The following is a 17,122-nucleotide window of genomic DNA, read 5'->3' on the forward strand; positions in this document are numbered from 1 at the left end:
GACCATGAACTACGAAAGCTGCTAAATATGACTGGTTGCATAATCCTCAGCAAAAACACTAATGTCACACTATAAAAAGTGCATTAAAGTAAAGTGTCTGCTGTACAGTCCTCCCCTCCGAAATGTAGTGGAGTAGAGGTAGGCTAGTAACATAAAATGGAAATACTCAAGTGCAAATACCTCAAAATTATAGACTGTGTGAAGCGCAGTATTTGAACAAACGAACCATAGAAAAACAGTGAGGTGAAATAATAACTATGGTTTTTATCACAAGTAATTACTACACTTTATATTAACGCTTTATTCCAATTAAACTAATTAAAGACATGAAGATGACGTCATCAAACTACGACCCGGAGTGTAGTAGAGACGCAATTTTTGTGAGACACTTTGTTGACATGTCGGCGGTGGACTTCAGAGGTAGCGAAATCTGGGTTTAATTGTTTGTTAGAAAGTTATTTCTAGGGCTTTTTGTTGTATTATTATTTGACAAGACAACAATGTATGTGTTATATTTGAGCCACCGAGACACAGCTGCTGTTTGCAGCTTCTAAGTATATTTATTAGTACGAACCTAGAAGCTAACGTTAGCAACGATTAGCATCACCGCTAAACGCTCGATTCAGTTGATGTTATCATCACTCGCCAGCTCTCTTACTTTTACTTACAAAATAATAAAATCTCATTTCAACACGGTGCTTGTTTTTAGTTAAAATGACTTTGGTTCTGTGATAGCTGCGTAGTTGTTAGCAGCGGATCGATCATTTGTAATCAGTGGTTGTTAAATCCAAGATTTACGCAGAGAACTCATTTCTCATCTCGAAGGCACTTCCATTTGAAACAGGCTCTACATATGCTGAACATGACACTAGTATATAACAGGCTTTATTTGTACATGAAACTTTTTATTTATACGGAACTTAACTCCTGCATAAAAGTGGGATACTTTCAACAACTACAACAACGGCAAATACTTGATTAAATGTAATTTTTATTATGTCAAAGGTAACGTTCGCACAACACACTTATCCAGATATTTACAAAACATATCATTAATAATAATAATTAGGATCAAAAAGATAATAAAGAGATAAACCCATCTCTGGCAAAACAGACACTAGAAAGCGTCTGAGTCGCCTCAAAGCCTTGATGGCAAAGCCCTGATTGAAGTTTTTATTCTAAGTTTTAAATCACAGACAGTAAAACCTCAGGTAGTGATGATGACTATGTATGTGATGCGTCTGATATAGCCTGAAGTAGTTAGCGTTACAAAGACTGACTGGTCTTCAGCCTTGGATATTTCATTACAATACATTTTTCATTTAATGTGCAGACAACCTCCTCGGGATTTCCTGGGTGGACAGCGGCTGGGTGCCGATTCTTAATCCTGGAAATGTATTGGACTACTTCTCTGAGAGAAGCAACCCTTTCTATGACCGAACCTGTAATAATGAGGTAGTGAAGATGCAGCGGCTCACTCTGGAACATCTAAAGTAAGTTCTTTGTACACAGTTTGATTTTGTGTCACTTTACGATTAGTTTCACATACATAAATTTAAAAAAACGCAGCATGACAAGTATTAGGGAGATAATTTGGATGTATTATGCGTGTTGTTAGCTAACAGCTGCTATTGTTAAGCTCTGCTGATCAAGATACAAAAATATATATTCAGTACATGGCTGCAGAGGTATCATATTAAGTGACATTTGCGAAATTAAAAATAAAAAACATTGTTTCTGTCCCATTTTCAGTCAGATGGTGGGAGTGGAGTACATCCTTCTTCATGCTCAGGAGCCAATTCTTTATATAATCCGAAAACAACAGAGGCAGTCACCAACACAAGGTAAGCAGTGTTGCATCTGATTAGATTAAATTGTGGCATGCCGGTGAGCATGGACAATGTGCAGTTTGTGATATCTATTTGTGATATCACAGATTATTCTCAAGTAGGTGCGGTTTTTATTATGCATGTCATCATGCTATTTACAGCATATTACTGACAAATAAAGGGGAAATTTACTTATAAGTACCAAGTGAAATTGACTAAATGAGTATTGACTTTCTATCATTATCCGCCTGCATAAATGTGGTCACTGGTAACAAAACACTCAGCATCTGGACCTTTTATAACATCTGATAAACTGTTAGTTATTTATTTAAATGCCAGTGTTAGATTGACTTACACTTAAAGTAACAAATGTTTACATACACACAGACAGTGCATTTAAGGCTCTGTTTGAAGATCATATTTCTCCTTCTACTGTATGTTTTCATTCTATAGTGATACCCTTGGCTGACTACTACATCATAGCAGGAGTGGTGTATCAGGCCCCAGACCTGGGAACAGTGATCAGCTCCAGAGTGGTGAGGATTTATAATATTATCCTGTAAAAGAGCCTTGTGTATTGCAGAGGCTGTTGGTGGAGGATGTTGGTGTGTGGGATTGATGAGTGTTTTGTTTTTTTTACTGTGTGACATGAATCATATCTATTTTAGCTTTCTGCCGTCCATGGAATACAGTCAGCTTTTGATGAGGCTATGTCATATTGCCGCTACCACCCATCCAAAGGATACTGGTGGCACTTCAAGGACCAGGAGGAGAGAGGTTAGGTTTTGGCAATTCATTAAAATTTTACAGTTTAGACTATTTAGATGATACTCCAGTTCACAGTGGAGTAGTTCCTGTAACACAATCACAAATGTTAAAAACAGCAAATGGCTGAAGAGGACAAGAGCCAGAGCTATGAGCCTCCGATAACACTTGTGACTCAGGAATGCTTATAATTGTAAGTTGAGGTTTGAGGTGATGACTTTGGCACAAGCTGATAAACAAAATCCTTTATTACAGAAAAAGCCAAGCCTAAGTCAAAGAAGAAAGAGGAACCAAGTTCATTGTTTCAGAGGCATCGTGTGGACACACTCCTTTTGGACCTTAGATCAAAATTTCCACCAACATTTTACCAGGTACAAAACAGCTATTGATGTCGAAACATTTTGGTCTATTTGTCAGAATTTTTTAGAATGTAATTATAATGTGATGGGATTCAAGTAACTTTGTTTTCTTACTACAATTTCAGCCTAAGCCTGGTGAGAAGCCTATTCCAGGTATGATTAAGTCATGACATTATATTCAGATCCTTAAGTTACATAATAAATAGTGGCAATGTGTGGATGCTCACTTAATATTGAAATCAATGTAAATGAGATTCATATTGGTTTAGTTTCATTCCGTCATAAAACAACTTACTCACACCTACGTCCAGATATTCACCAAACAAACAAACAAATACAAATCCAATCCAGTGTGGACATTCAGCAACACGACATGAAACAAAACAGAGGAAACTATAAATAACATAAAAAACAAAGTATTTTACTTGTGCCTTTAAAGGAGCTATTTGTAAGTTTTGCTATTGGTACATAGCCAACATTAGCATTAACAGGTGTTTACTTGCTAATCTAGAAGAAACATTGTACATTCAGCATCAAACTTCATTCCTTTACTCACCAAGAGCTGTCTCTAGTAGTGGATTGAAAACACAATGATGGCCGAAGCATTTGACGAGCAATCATCACCACCACCTGTTCCCAGCAAGAAACCATGTTCAGCAGCAGAGAAAACGTACAAATAGCCCATTTAACTTAAGTCAGTGTGAATTTATGTAAATATAACATCTAAATTGTGAAGTAGTATTCGGGTTTTAAGGTAGATGGACTGGAGGCAGAAGCCCAGTATCCATTGATTTCACGAGTTTGCCCATAATGCTATGTTCTTGTATTGCAGTTGAGGTGAAAAAGGAGCCTGAGCCGCCCACAGAAACTGTAAAACAAGAGGAGAGGGAACCAGCCACAAAGTCCTCCGCCCCAGCTCCACCAAGCAAACCTCCTCCTGAGAAGAGAGCAAGGCTGCAGTGACGGCCACACCTCTCACACTGTGTGAAGATGGAGCAATGCAGTGTAAAGTCCAACAGCACTAACTGGACAAGAGTTCAGTATCGGGAGTGTTTCTGTTCCTCTTCCAGAACTGCAAGATGGTCTGTCACTCTGCTGGTTTGATCAGTTTTCAGGATACTAAGAATGAACTGGCACAAAAAGTGTCAGTTGCTTGTCTCAGTGCCAGGACTACTTTTACACTGTAACTTTAGTCTTGTACACTTGATAGGTTTGGCATCAGGGACATTTCAGGCAGCTGTACTACAAACAGGGGTTAACTGTTCGGTGTCAGCAGGCATTTTGCAGTGGATGAGCTTTTTTTTTTTCATTATAAGCTGACATCAGCACCAGTATCAGTTTACTGTTGACATCAGCATAATGTTTGTGTTTTAGTGACTTCAGAGGACTGTTTAATTCCTTGTCTGCTTCACAGGAAGATGTTGTCATGATGCATCATCTCATCTGAAAAGCAAAAAGCTCCTTCACACAGACTCCTCTTTAATTACAAACACTTGTATCTGTTTTCGAAAGAAATTCTCATGTGCTTTCATGTGTTTTTGTATTAAAATGTTTCTGCTGTTGTATCCTGTTGTGTTTTTGCTCATTCAGTTTTTTCCTTTGTTACAAGGGAATTTATTTTAATTCTGACCCATGATCAAGAGCCCATAACTCAATGCAGCTGTTATCAGCTATTCTCTTTTAACTACAGTTAAATTATATTCATCAGTCCACTGGCTGTAGATGGGTAGAGTACAGAGAGGATTTGCAGATACATGTACATCTTTGATTCTTGTTTTACAAGCTTCTATAATCTGTTGCAGATGGAAAGAAACACCTGACATTTGGAATTTGGTTAACTTTAAAAATAGACATCTTACATTGTTAAAAATCAGTCCAGTGGTTCCCAGGCTTACTGGCAGTTTCTAGTCGGGGCCTCTTGTCATGTTTCAGATGTCTATGTCCATGTGATTTCTCCTCTAAACTTCTCAGATTTCATTTAAATAACTGTCGTCATTTCACAACAAAAGCAGAGATTAGAGAAGCAAGAGTACAAAAAACAAACTTTGTTTTTGATTCTTTCCTGTGCCATTAGTCATCTCAACCTATCTTGCTACCCACTAGAGGGGGTCTGAGCCCTTGGTTGAGAACAACCAGATTAAACTTCCGAAACTGGCTCCACCTCAGCCTACAGCTGGAGCAATAAAAACTGCAACTACTTACGTAATGATGCATCAGTATTAACAGTCTAATAGTGTCAAATGTGATAATAAATCAGCCACGGATTGATTTTTTTTCTGTAGAAAAGTACTTTTGATGATTCAAGCACATTCTGCTACTAATACTGTACTTTAAGTTCAATATGATTTTGAATTCACAAGTATTTTTACACTGTTGTTTTGGTACATTTTTTAATAGCAAAGGAGTGTCTAAGCACCCCCACCACTGATAGTCTTATTTAATGGTCTTTGTGAGCAGCAAATGAATTTTAAAATGGGAGGCTTTCATCAGCAGGTGTCGCCATTTGGTCATATTTGGTCCAAGCTCTTAATTGCCTGATGATACATGTTATTTCATGCATTTGTGCTCTCAGTCATCACTGTGTTGACTCATGTCTGGGTCAGTCAGGCACAGTCACTCAAGAAATATGCATTTTCACAATAGCTGGAAAGCGGACAGTTAAATGGATTACAGCACAAAGCAATGATGCGTGCATTTTTTTTAATATTTAGTGCAGACAGTAGCTGCTTCCATGGCTACCACGTACCGGAGCCACGAAGAAGAACTTTCTCGCAGGGCGTGGTGGGATAGGAGTCTCCTCAGTGGAGGACTGAAAACAGTGCCCCAGCTGGCTGGCTAGCTGCAGAGAAGATGGCTGCAGAGGGGATTTTCAGGCCAGTGTCTGAAAACAGTGCACCGTTTGTCATGTTCGGCGACCACTAGCCAGCGTGTCACCCCGGTTGTTCCGTCGGTCGGTTCCGCTCGGATTCGTCGGAGGGGGATAAAACAACATGGGGTCGCAGACTCTACAGATCCTGAGGCAGGGGGTCTGGGCTTCAGTCACAGGCGGATGGTACTACGACCCCGATCAGAACACATTCGTCAACGCTTTACATCTCTACATCTGGCTGTTTCTGCTATGTTTCCCCTTCACACTTTACATGGTGAGCGGTGTTGTTATTTCTTAATTTACCACCGTATTATCTCGATGTTTTCTGCCGTTAACTGTTGCCAACAACGGTAAGTTACCAGACCAACTGTCCGTTAGGTTAGCTGCTGCCACAGGATACTAACGGTCGGTCTCGGTCTATTACCTGGAGCGGAGACAATAACGTCTCATGAAACTAACGGAATATCTTTTCTACACTCAAAATAATCCACAAAACCAACAAAAACGTCGGGTTTGTTGGCAGATAAACCTTATTCAGGTGAAGAAATGGACGGAATCATCTTTAAATGTTTCCCCTTTAAGTGTACCATCCACCAACTAGATGGGACCAGAATGCCCTTTTGTTTAAATTCAGTGTTTATCGCAGTGTTACAGTTAAGATCCGTAAGGATATTAACAGTCGATTACACGGCACCAGGCTGTAATCAGTGAATTTAATTTCCCTTCCCCCCCTGTTATCTCCTTGTTTTCCTCCTGTCGGTTGTGATTTGCGGTATCACCAGTTTTCAGGAGCTACCAGCTGTGACTGCAAGAGCACAGCTGACAAGGATGTAACAGCAATCTGGTAATTTTAATGTCCAAGAAACGGTCTCAAATGACCGGCTGGCTGTTTGTTTAGTTCATTTGTCACAAAGCTCTCTTAATGTTTGCCTGTTTGTTTTTTACATGCATTGCTTTGTGTTTACTTTTGCCCTCTAAACTGTCCAAAAAAGGACTTCACACATCAGTATCAGCTACAGTCCACTTGTGCATGTTATTTATGGACTCACCGTCATATTATTTCAACACTTTATTAGACTGTCTAATACAGATGGGCAACAGAACAAGTTCAAATGTCACTGTTTTTCAGAAACATCTGTGCTAATGTCCTCATGTCAGGAAATGGCTGTTTGCTAAGCACACTAACTTCTATCTTGAGAAGCTGATGTTTCATATCTGTTTGTGGTTTCCGTTCTATTCCTGGAGTGGAAATGTGTTTGTCAGGTCTGTGGTTTATGCTGAGCCACAGGTTAGAGTATTGCTGCTGTTTGTAATAACTGCAAACAGATGCCGGGTGGGGTGGGGGGTCTCAAGGACAACAGAGACACAGAAGCTGGGGCTCACACCTTGTGCTAAAACACACAGGTGTCTAAGAGGCAGCTGCTCCATTAAGATATGTTAAAATGATAATTGAATGCAGCAGTTTTTAAAACACTGCCAGTGTGCGTCATAGATAATTGGTGTAATGGGTGGAATAATCTGTTAAGTCATTTTTCAGCTGTGATCGTGTGTGCAGTGTTTGACGCACTTCACAGGTTTGATTCCTGTTAGGGCAGCAACTAATGATTATTTTCATTATGGATTATTCTGCTGGTTATTTTTAACAATTCATTGATTGATTAAATTTAGGCAGCCTTGTTGTGTTCAACAAATGTCCAAAAAAATCCTCCTTGCTTGAATGTTGAAAACTGATTAATTGATTATCAGAATAGTTGCATATTATTTTCCTGTCAGACTAATTGACTGGTCATTAGCACGATATGTCAACTGTCAATAATTATGTCAAAATGTCTTTCAGCAAGACATTATGAATCTGACTACCTGTTGTTTAATTGTTATTTTGGATTTAAAAAAATATTAGTTAAAAATGCATTTTTCTTTTTTTAAAAAAAGATTTCATTGTCATTTTCATGGGGGTCAAATTAACCAAAGTTTAATAATAATAATATGATATAACAATATCATTCTTTGTTGCTTGAGAACCACAAAGAAAATAAAATAAACATAAGATACAGTATGAAGGGAAAGGGTACAGAGAAATTATACTACAATAAAACCACCAACCTGCTCCCTCCACAGTACCAGATATACAGTATAAATTCATTTCTGCTTCTCTCTCTAATCCCAGGCCCTGCCACCAACCATGGTGATAGTGGGAATCTACTGTGGTGTGATTGCTGCCATGTTTCTGCTGCTGAAGACGGTGAATTACCGCCTCCACCATGCCCTGGATGAGGGGGAGGTGGTGGAACACCAGGCCAAGGAGAGTCAGGGCGGCAGAGGTGGCACAGAGGGGGCTAATGATGGAGGTGTTACACGTCGGGAGGACAGCAACGGCCCGGGGTAAGCTCGCATTTTACACGGCCCGGTGGTGGATTTGATATCTGGAGATGTAGGACAAAGGCGATCCACGAGTGTGACTAAGCTGCTCAGATGAAGAAGCAGACAAAGTATTCTGTAAAGACTGTGTAGGAGAATTTTGTAGTAGGTAGACGTCATGCTTCCTGAGCGTGGTAGTGGAGTGATTCGAGTCATTTAAAGGTAATGTAATCTGGAGTTGTCTATCGGAGCTGAGGTCAAAGGTCTTGTTGTCTAGTGGTGACATGAAAAGACACAGGCTGCTACAGGGATAATCAATATATTGCTCTAATAGTTTCTAGATAGGGTAAGTCACGCATAGCTGCAGTAATTATGGGGAAAGTAACATTAGTCAGATTTGTATTTTTTTCTACTTTATACTGTTATTTAACAGAGAGAAAGGAATCAAATTTAAGAGACATTTTAGGCAGTTCAGGTTCTTAGATGATACACACCATGCAAGCACAACCACCAGGGCACCACAGGGACAATTACTTTTAAAGTAATCTACTGTTCACTTGTTAATTTACATATAATTTGTCTACACCATATCTTGTGCTGAGTGTGTTGTTGAGCTTTGTTTGAAAATACACTGCAAGATTAATGCTTGGTTTTGACACAGAAAGCTGGTCTCATTTATATTATGCCCTGTGGTGTTCTCTTATACGCAAACAAAAGCACTGTTTACAATCAGTGTTTCTCACCAAAACACACACACTGTGTATCCTTGAGGCCTAACAAATGCATTTCCCTCCCCATAAAACAGTTGTTGGCCTCTTGCTGTGTTTCTCGGTCTGTTACTACCACCTGTAGTACCTCAAAAAATTACATGACAGAACTTGTTGCACCTCATATACTTCAGGTTCCTTTATAGAGCAGATGATGTGACTAGATTTTGGAGAAAGTAACTGCCAGTGCACGTGATCATTATCAGTGTAAGTGTGTAAACTTAAAATCTCAATATCCTGATTGAACAAAACTGTTCCATTGGTTTCTTAATTTTCTTGAAGCCTGTAACATTCTCAATGCACAAAGAAGCAGAGTTCAATATGCAACCCGTATATTATCAAAGACAAGTATGTTGACAGTGAAATATGTGCTAATTAATGCCTTAATTAGGGTAATTAATGACCTCATTAGTATGAGGGTTATGTTTCATATGTGCCATTGTTTTGCAGGACTCTGTCGCTTAGGTTTCTTCCTCCTTCTTTTAACTAAAAGAAACAATACAGCGACAACATTAACAACTGATAATGAATGATACAATTTGAAAAAGTAATTGACATCAATATGTCATCAGTTACCATGAAATAAGAAGCACTGCAGCCTGTTACAAAGTACAAAACAATGCAGGACCCAGACTCTGAATGCCAGTCTCATGTCTTTTTTTATATTGAGAGGTTTAGCTTTTATTCAGAAAGAACTAAAGCCAGCGAGGTTCTAACATTTTACTGCCCATGACTCGAAGAGGTGACTCATATTCACATTCCAGAGGGAGTGCTTAGCAGGACGCTGAGAGAGGGGAAAGGCAACAAGAAAAATGAGAGCTCTCGACCACAGGAGCAGTCGCAGTCGCAGCTTTGCCCACACATCTGGAGTTACATTCCAGGTTGTTTGAGTTTACAGTAGATGCAGACAAGCCAAGCTCAAGTTGATTAAGGTGTTTTTTGTGCCACCACCCACTCATTTTCCCCTCACTGGACCCTTTCTTTCTCCAGTCTCCGTTCATCCACGATTACGTGTTGTAGTTCATTACTCGGAGTGTTTGTGTTGTGGTTTTACCCGTTATGAAACATTCTTGGCATATGGAAATGATTTATAGACAATCCCTGGCAAGTTATTTGTTTCAACATACCAACCGGTTAAACAAGCACGTCTGGGCTAAATATAGGCTTGGAGAAAATCTACATGCATGCTTTCATCTGTTTTTGCTCCTTCAGTGGAATTTCAAACCCCAAATAAAGGATGTAAAATAGAGGCCTGTTTGATAAAGTTATATGATGTATTTCTCCCTCAGACTGAGTCAGTTTGACTGAAGCAAATAAATGACATGTAACAGAGTACCACATCTCAGCAGGATGAATTGCACATTCTTCTTCTGTACCATTCATTCAGATTTAAGGGAGGAAGTTGACCCTGCCAGTGCTGGTAACACAAGTGTGTGTATGTGTTTGTGCGTCTGCACAGGGACCCTGGAGGGGGCATTGAGATGGCAGACTTCATCAGGCAAGAGACTCCGCCAGTGGACTGCAGTTCCAGGAACTCCTATATTGGGATGGAGTCTAACCAGCAGGTAAGCAGAGCACTGGTTTGCTGCATGCTGCATGCCGCACTGGGCTGAATATAATATGACCCTGATTAAAAGATCCACCTCCTCCCCTCGTTCTTTTTAGGGAGAGTAAGCAAATATACATAGATATAATGTAGTTGATTATATTTTTAATTTGACTTATTTAAAATAAAATACAGCAAGTGTGCCAAACTATTTTCTTACTGGTATTTCTAATTCCATTTACTATTCTGAAATGGAAGTTCTTCATGTGTTAGGTGAAGGTTCAGAAACAGAGATGAACAGAGAGAAATGGTGAGAGTGTCTAATGCCTGATGACATTTATATCTTGTCGTCAAGTGTAAGATAACCCAGTTTTTTAAAATTCAATTTACTGGGAAAAAACCTCATCTGATGTTCAGGCCAGTGCTTTATTTACTGTCCATGTACTGTTTATTTCACTGCCAAACAGTACATCTCATCTCCACTAAAAGTAAGGTCCTGTAATGTTTTGGCTTGTGAGTTTCTGTCCAAAATGACTCCCTGTTTAAAGGGGTCCTGTGGAATTTCCATATAAACAAACAACAGTTAAGATTTACATTGTGTTACTCATCAAAATGCGTTGTGTGTATCCTTGAGTTCTAACAAATGTGTAGAAAGCATTTCCTTCCTCCTGAAACATTTGCAAAACTCTTTAATGTTTTAACCCAGCATTGTTTACATTCATGGTTAATAGCTAGCTGTCTTCCTCTTCTTTATCTTTGTTGGTGCATAGCTGCACAGTATTACTGCCACCTGTCCATACCTTTTAATATAGTGCTGAAATGATCAGTGGATTAACTGATTAGTTGCTTAGAATGTTAATTGACGACAATATAAATGATCTATTTAATCATTTGAGCCATTTATCAAGAGGAGAAGGTAAAAAATCTGTTAGGCTTCAAGATCTGTAATACAGGGCTGTATAAATAAAACAGACCTGACTACATAGTACTATTAATGTGTGTTTACTGTTGAAGAAAAAGAAAATCTGTATTTGAACTGAACTATATCTGAACCATCCAAAAGCTTCACTTGTTGATACCACCAGTTTATTCACAATATTGTTTTGTAAATCACTACAAACAAGTGATAAATTATTAGTAAACTACTGCGACATGCTACTGGGAACATTGTTTAATCCTCCCACAAACAAGCATCATGTCCTGAGTTCTGACAGCTTTTAAACCTCCTCCCTTTTTAGTGTCATGTGCTCTGTGCTCACTGTAACACATCTAATGTGCACTCAAATTGCTGAGAGAAACCTAAGTCCAAGTTTAAAATGATTTAACTTGTATAATTGCTGGACTAGAGGAAGGAGCTGTTTGTGTGTGTGTGCAGGGGGATGTTTTCATTAGGTATGGTCCTCACATAGCTTGCTGTCAGCAGATAGCTCCTTTTAATATTCAAAGTTATTTAGCTGTTTTATTCTGTGAGATATATTTAACCTCTGAATCCCCATGGGTGCTGTGTCTTTGTACTGTGTGTCCTTGAGTCGCTAATCAGCCGGCATGTTCTGCTCAGCTGCTGTGTACCGAGGAGGAAGAGAAGCCAAAACTTTTCTCTGTGATGACAGTAAAGAGGGCCCGGCTGTTTGTCATACACAAATAGTGTCTTCTCTGGGATGTTGTAGTCCGTTTGGTTCACACATCTTGTCAGCTTTATGAACATCTTGCTCCAGAAATTTGCTTTTGAGACCAGAACAACTTTTTTCAAAGGATAAATGGCTTGACTCATCTTTCTTATTCAAATTTCAGATTGCGTCCAACCATGGAAGAGCAACAGTTGCCAAAGGTAACTATGTCTATGTACAACCTTCTCGTGTATACTAAAATCATTTGCTAGATCATTATTCTCCATGCTTTGTAACTTCTATAAGAAAGAAGAACTGACTTTTTACAGGCATATTACACATCTTCTTCTCAACCATGTGATCCATTTTCTATTTGCGGGATCACCACATCCCTGACCACGATCACCCCAGCTGCTCAGGAGATGTAGTCTGACTCAGCATTACCGTGACCTCAGCAGTCACACCAAGATGAGGCAGCGTTAGACAGGCACTGCTGAGTGTAAAAACAGTAATACTCTGTAAAGCACAGCATGGGAGTCATTCTCCAGGAGGTCTTTATTGGAATACTGAGAAGAAGACAATAAATGAACTTGTATCTTTGCTTGGGGTCCATTGTAGTGAGAGCAAGGCGACTGTGTCATCTGAATAATTCAGTGAGTCTGTTCAATGCCATTCTAATTAGCTGGCAGTTGTGATGACAGGAAATGGTCTGAAATGGGACAAGGGCTCTGCTGGGGTTTAGCTTTTTAATCTTCTTCCCGTCAAGGGTTCCATCTCACTCAGACTGTCTATCACACACTCCCAGGAAGTATGACCACTCTGAAAAAGACTTGCAGGATTTCAGAAACGCTGATTACAAAGGTTAATTTAAACAGTCAAATCCTTTGTTCAAAGTTTATCTCCTGCAGTCCATCAGGGCATTCAAACTCAAGCTCATAGCCCCATTGTAATTGGCTGTTCCAAGTATACACATAAGGCCACCTAGAAGTAGTATTTCTTAGAAGATAGCGGGGGTATCTATTTCTTTATCCCCTGTAGCGGCCAGTTATGTCTGGGTGCCCAGGGATAGTGGTTGTGAATGTATTAATAATTAATTAAACCTGTCATTTCTTAATTGCTTTCTTCCTGTCTTTGCAGGCGATGTGGGAAAGACCTCAGATGACATCAGTTTGACTCTTGTTGAGAGCTGCAGTCATGATCATGGTAAATATGCATGGCATTCAAATATGAGAAAAAAGCTTTTTTATGTTAGTGACTGTGACATTTCCGCACCCTCCTTACTGTTCATTTCTTGGTATTCATTTAGATCTGCTATCGGACGCGAAGATGTACTGCCTTGTTCCCAACGATTCCTTTGCCTCCCTGCAGCCGTCAACCTCCCTGTGTCCTTCAGAGCTGTCCAGGGAGCCTGCTGATATCTGTAACTCTGCTGCTTATCACTTCAGTTTGTCACACTCCTCCTGTGACACAGAGGTGACCCCTCATGCATCCATGCAATCTCAGACCTTTAGGAAGGAGCTCCGTTCTCGGGGCCTGCCTCGGACCTCTAGCTCGGCGGGTTCTGCTTTTCCTGACCCGTGTCTACCAGACTTTGCCCTGTACCCTCCACCCAGAAGAGGTGGCCTTGACCCTGTGTGTGAGCTGGAGACTGTCAGACCGCACAGGCCAGGGCCAGGTGATAGAGAGGGGGCTGAGCGGCTGTACCAGCAGGACCAAGCTGTACCCTCCACCTCTGGAATAGAGTGTTACAGGCACAAAGAACAACGCAGAGTTGCTCGCTCAGCCTCCAGGGAGGCTGGGGAAGGTAGCTCAGGATTGTATCAGGTGGAGGTGGGTGGTAATGGGAAAAGCTCTGGTGGAGGAGGAAAGTCCCAGGGAGGCGAGCGTAGTGCTGATAGCCTGAGGAGCCTGAGTACACGCAGTAGTGGCTCCACTGAGAGCTACTGCAGTGGCACAGACAGGGACACCAACAGCACTGTCAGTAGCTTTCACAGTGAGCAGACCAGCTCTACACATGTGGAAAGCCTGCTCTCGCTTTCAGGGGATGAACGTGTTCGGGACAGAGGAGATGCTGTATCTGCTCCTGCAGACGGCAGGACTACGAGCCTCGGCAGTGTAAGCTCTCGAGGTCTCAACACCCTTCCCTCCAGGGAGGCCAATAAAAACCCTCATGCCAATGAGCTGACTGCTAAACAACCTGCTGACACATCGTCCCCAGCAGCCCAAGAGCTGGTAGAACCTGGTAGGTGCCAGGAAGAGCCTGGCATCAGGACCAGTGCTGATGGCTCAACAGGTGTAGCTGCTATAGAGCAAGAGCAGGTGAAAGACAACATTCAACCAAAGTCAGCCAACATTGTTCAGAGGACTTCTTCCCTGTCAACGGGGCGCAGCGGACGCCGGCGGACTGGCAAGAAAAGGGCAAGCAGTTTTGACGCAAGCCGTCACCGGGACTACATGTCTTTACGTGGTATGACCAAGCCTTGTAGTGCTGTGTTTACTGGGGGTGGAGAGGAGGACTCCAGTGACCAGAGTGAACTCAGCTGTGCCTCCAGTCTCCACTCCACCCACCACCTAAGCACAGACAGCTCATCTAGTACCACTTCCCGCTCCTGCCACTCACCAGAGGGCCGCTACAGGGCCCTGAAAGCCAAGCACACTGCAGCCAGTGCAGCCTCCTCCTCCTCCTCCACAGTGAAAGCTGCGTCAGGATCTGAGGCAGGAGTTCGAACTGGAGGAAAGCGGCGCACCTCCCGCCGTACCCCCAGCACAGGCAGTGCCAAAACGCATGCCAGAGTATTAAGTTTGGACAGTGGTACGGCTGCCTGCCTTAATGATCCCAGCCGCCTAGGAGCTCCAGCTGGGCCTCGGCCCCTTACCACCTCCAAGTCGGACCTGGAAGCCAAAGAAGGGGAAGTCCTTGATGCGGCATCCCTGCTGGGTCGGGCCTCCCAGCTGGAGTCGGTGACCCGCTCCAGAAACAGTCTGCCCAACCAGGCAGCTTTCACTGAGCCTCAGGATGCCACTGCTGCTTCCCTGCGGGGTACGTACCACACACAGCGCTCTAACACACTGTACACATTGCATTCTGTCAGGTTTACTACTCGTGTTTGATGACTAGGCCACACTGACATGAATCACAAAAAAGGCTGTGTTGAACCCTATCTACATTTAAAGGTACTGATTACACCACTTGGTTAGATATTCACTCTATTTTGTGAACTATCAGCAGAACTGTGTTCTATTGATATGGTCCCTGACAGAACACATGCTCTATTATTAGTCTGTCTTTATTTTTTCTTGCTTTTTCAGTTTGGGATTGTTTAAGCAGTAATTGAACAATCCTTTGAATGTACATTAAACATACATTTACTGAAAATCATTTATAATGCTAGCTTTACTGGATAGCTGCTGTTTTGGGTGTACTCCTCTGGACATTAGAAATTCTTCATTCTTGCCTTGTGTGTGCGTGCATGTGTGTCTGGCTGCATAAGAGATGTTGTCTGCCTTGCTCATTCAGTGTAACCATGGTGAGTTTCCATGGAGTGACAATCCTGACCCAAGCATAGTGTTCCCTGCCTAGATCACTATTAGCATGATGGCACAGTGTGTGCTTTGTGCTGAGGTTAGACAAACAGCAGCTCTCTTATTAGTGTCATACACACTGAGTCTGATAGACATTCCCTCCCCCACATTCTTCAAACTTGCAGGCTATTATCTTGTATTTTTACTGAGCTCTTGTCTGTCTTGGTTCTTGTTCTTTGGCTGTGTGTTGTGAACATTTTTTGAGTGTGCATCTCCTGGGACACACAGTATGAGAGGCAGGATATGCCCCAACATATCAACTGTTGTCCAGAAACATCTCATAATTAGTCATTTATTCTCCTTGAATCCTTAGATGTCTTTTATTAACTGGAGTCTGAGCCAGCAAGGTCACATACAGGGGTGCAGTCACTGACATTTAAGTCTAGCACAGCATTACTTAGTTTCCTTGACTTGAAGTTATCAATGGTGGTTATTGTTGGGAATTTGTTGGACGTGGAAAATGTTTGTATGCTCATTCTTAAACCACTTGGGACTGTTTTGCTGAGGAGTTCATTTATTGCAGCAAACCTAGTATATTTTCAGTCATTAATACCACAGGCTTCCTCATACAAAATAAAACTGGTAAGCAAATACACCCCTTGCTAATTTAATCCACTTTTTTTAGGCTTTTCTCACTTGACTCTCACCTTGTTAACATACACCCAGTGGCTAATGTTAGCTAAAGTTACCTAACTTTAGCTCCAGACTGCTGAGTCACTTTGCAGCCTTTAATAGTCTACTGTGTCTAATGTGCTACTTTTACCCCACAAAACCTTTCAATGGTTTTATCACAAGATTAAAATAAGAATTAAATGTTTCTTTTTCTTCACAGTATTCCACTAGCTTTTCTCCAGGCTGCCCAATGCTAATGTCATTACAGTGAGACCGTGTAACTTCTGCTCAATACCAGCCACTGTGGCCTCAAGTCATAATGATGTTAATACGATAAATGCTAAAATGTGGCAGAACAAAAGCACAAGTAGAGAAGAGTCATAATGTCACTACTTAGTAATGGCCTACATTCAACAATACCAATTTAAAGTATGCTAACATTAGCCAAGTAAGGCTGTAGCAGCACATACACTTTGTATAGTGAATTGCTGTGTTTAATTGCTTCTGAATTCAGCTTTTTATTTGCATGAGGAAGCATGTGTTATTTCTTCTTTTCAAAGTTACATAGTCTCTCATAGGGCTACTAACTCAAGAGAATCTTAGAGAAATTCACTTTGCCATTATCCAAGATCTACTTGTGTCTACAGTGTGTGCTGTTTAGCAAAAGTTTCAGTATAGTAGATTTGCTTTAAATGCTACATATCTATTGTGGATAATGTGTCACTTCGGCTTGAGGGTGGGCTGCCTTAGAGATGAGCCAATAATGAGAGAGAAGGAGCGGTCCCCAGCAAGAATCAGGGATGTTGTGGCACATGTCTCCACTGGGCC

General features: G+C 41.2%; 2 protein-coding genes across 6 annotated transcripts in view; both read left to right on the plus strand.

Moving 5' to 3' along the window:
- The first annotated feature begins 358 nt into the window (after positions 1-358).
- Positions 359-4,518, plus strand: med6 (mediator complex subunit 6). Its single transcript, XM_018681666.2, has 8 exons — positions 359-420; positions 1,334-1,493; positions 1,753-1,844; positions 2,283-2,365; positions 2,498-2,606; positions 2,850-2,965; positions 3,079-3,106; positions 3,786-4,518. The coding sequence occupies exons 1-8, from the start codon at positions 399-401 to the stop codon at positions 3,914-3,916; spliced, it is 741 nt and encodes a 246-aa protein (XP_018537182.1). The 5' UTR covers positions 359-398; the 3' UTR covers positions 3,917-4,518.
- A 1,010-nt stretch (positions 4,519-5,528) lies between these two features.
- pcnx1 (pecanex 1) overlaps positions 5,529-17,122 on the plus strand; it is a 33,752-nt gene continuing 22,158 nt past the window's right edge. For 3 of the 5 annotated variants that reach the window (XM_018681658.2, XM_018681661.2, XM_018681662.2), the window contains exons 1-6: positions 5,532-6,096; positions 7,990-8,204; positions 10,407-10,512; positions 12,285-12,321; positions 13,238-13,303; positions 13,407-15,140. In XM_018681658.2, coding sequence (XP_018537174.1) covers positions 5,944-6,096; positions 7,990-8,204; positions 10,407-10,512; positions 12,285-12,321; positions 13,238-13,303; positions 13,407-15,140 — 2,311 coding nt within the window. In that variant the 5' untranslated portion in view covers positions 5,532-5,943. Of the gene's footprint in view, positions 6,097-7,989; positions 8,205-10,406; positions 10,513-12,284; positions 12,322-13,237; positions 13,304-13,406; positions 15,141-17,122 lie in introns of all 5 variants that reach the window. The other 2 variants (XR_001961484.2, XM_018681659.2) reach the window with 2 other exon arrangements.

This window comes from Lates calcarifer, linkage group LG19, assembly GCF_001640805.2.
Source record: "Lates calcarifer isolate ASB-BC8 linkage group LG19, TLL_Latcal_v3, whole genome shotgun sequence".
NCBI lineage: Eukaryota > Metazoa > Chordata > Actinopteri > Centropomidae > Lates > Lates calcarifer.

What these genes read in the sequence shown, in the direction of transcription:
- med6 (XM_018681666.2), top strand. Translation starts at nt 399, where the DNA reads ATGTCGGCGGTGGACTTCAGAG. An exon ending in GAGGCAGTCACCAACACAAG is followed by an intron (nt 1,845 to 2,282) that starts GTAAGCAGTGTT and finishes TTCATTCTATAG; the next exon opens with TGATACCCTTGGCTGACTAC. An exon ending in CAAGGACCAGGAGGAGAGAG is followed by an intron (nt 2,607 to 2,849) that starts GTTAGGTTTTGG and finishes CCTTTATTACAG; the next exon opens with AAAAAGCCAAGCCTAAGTCA.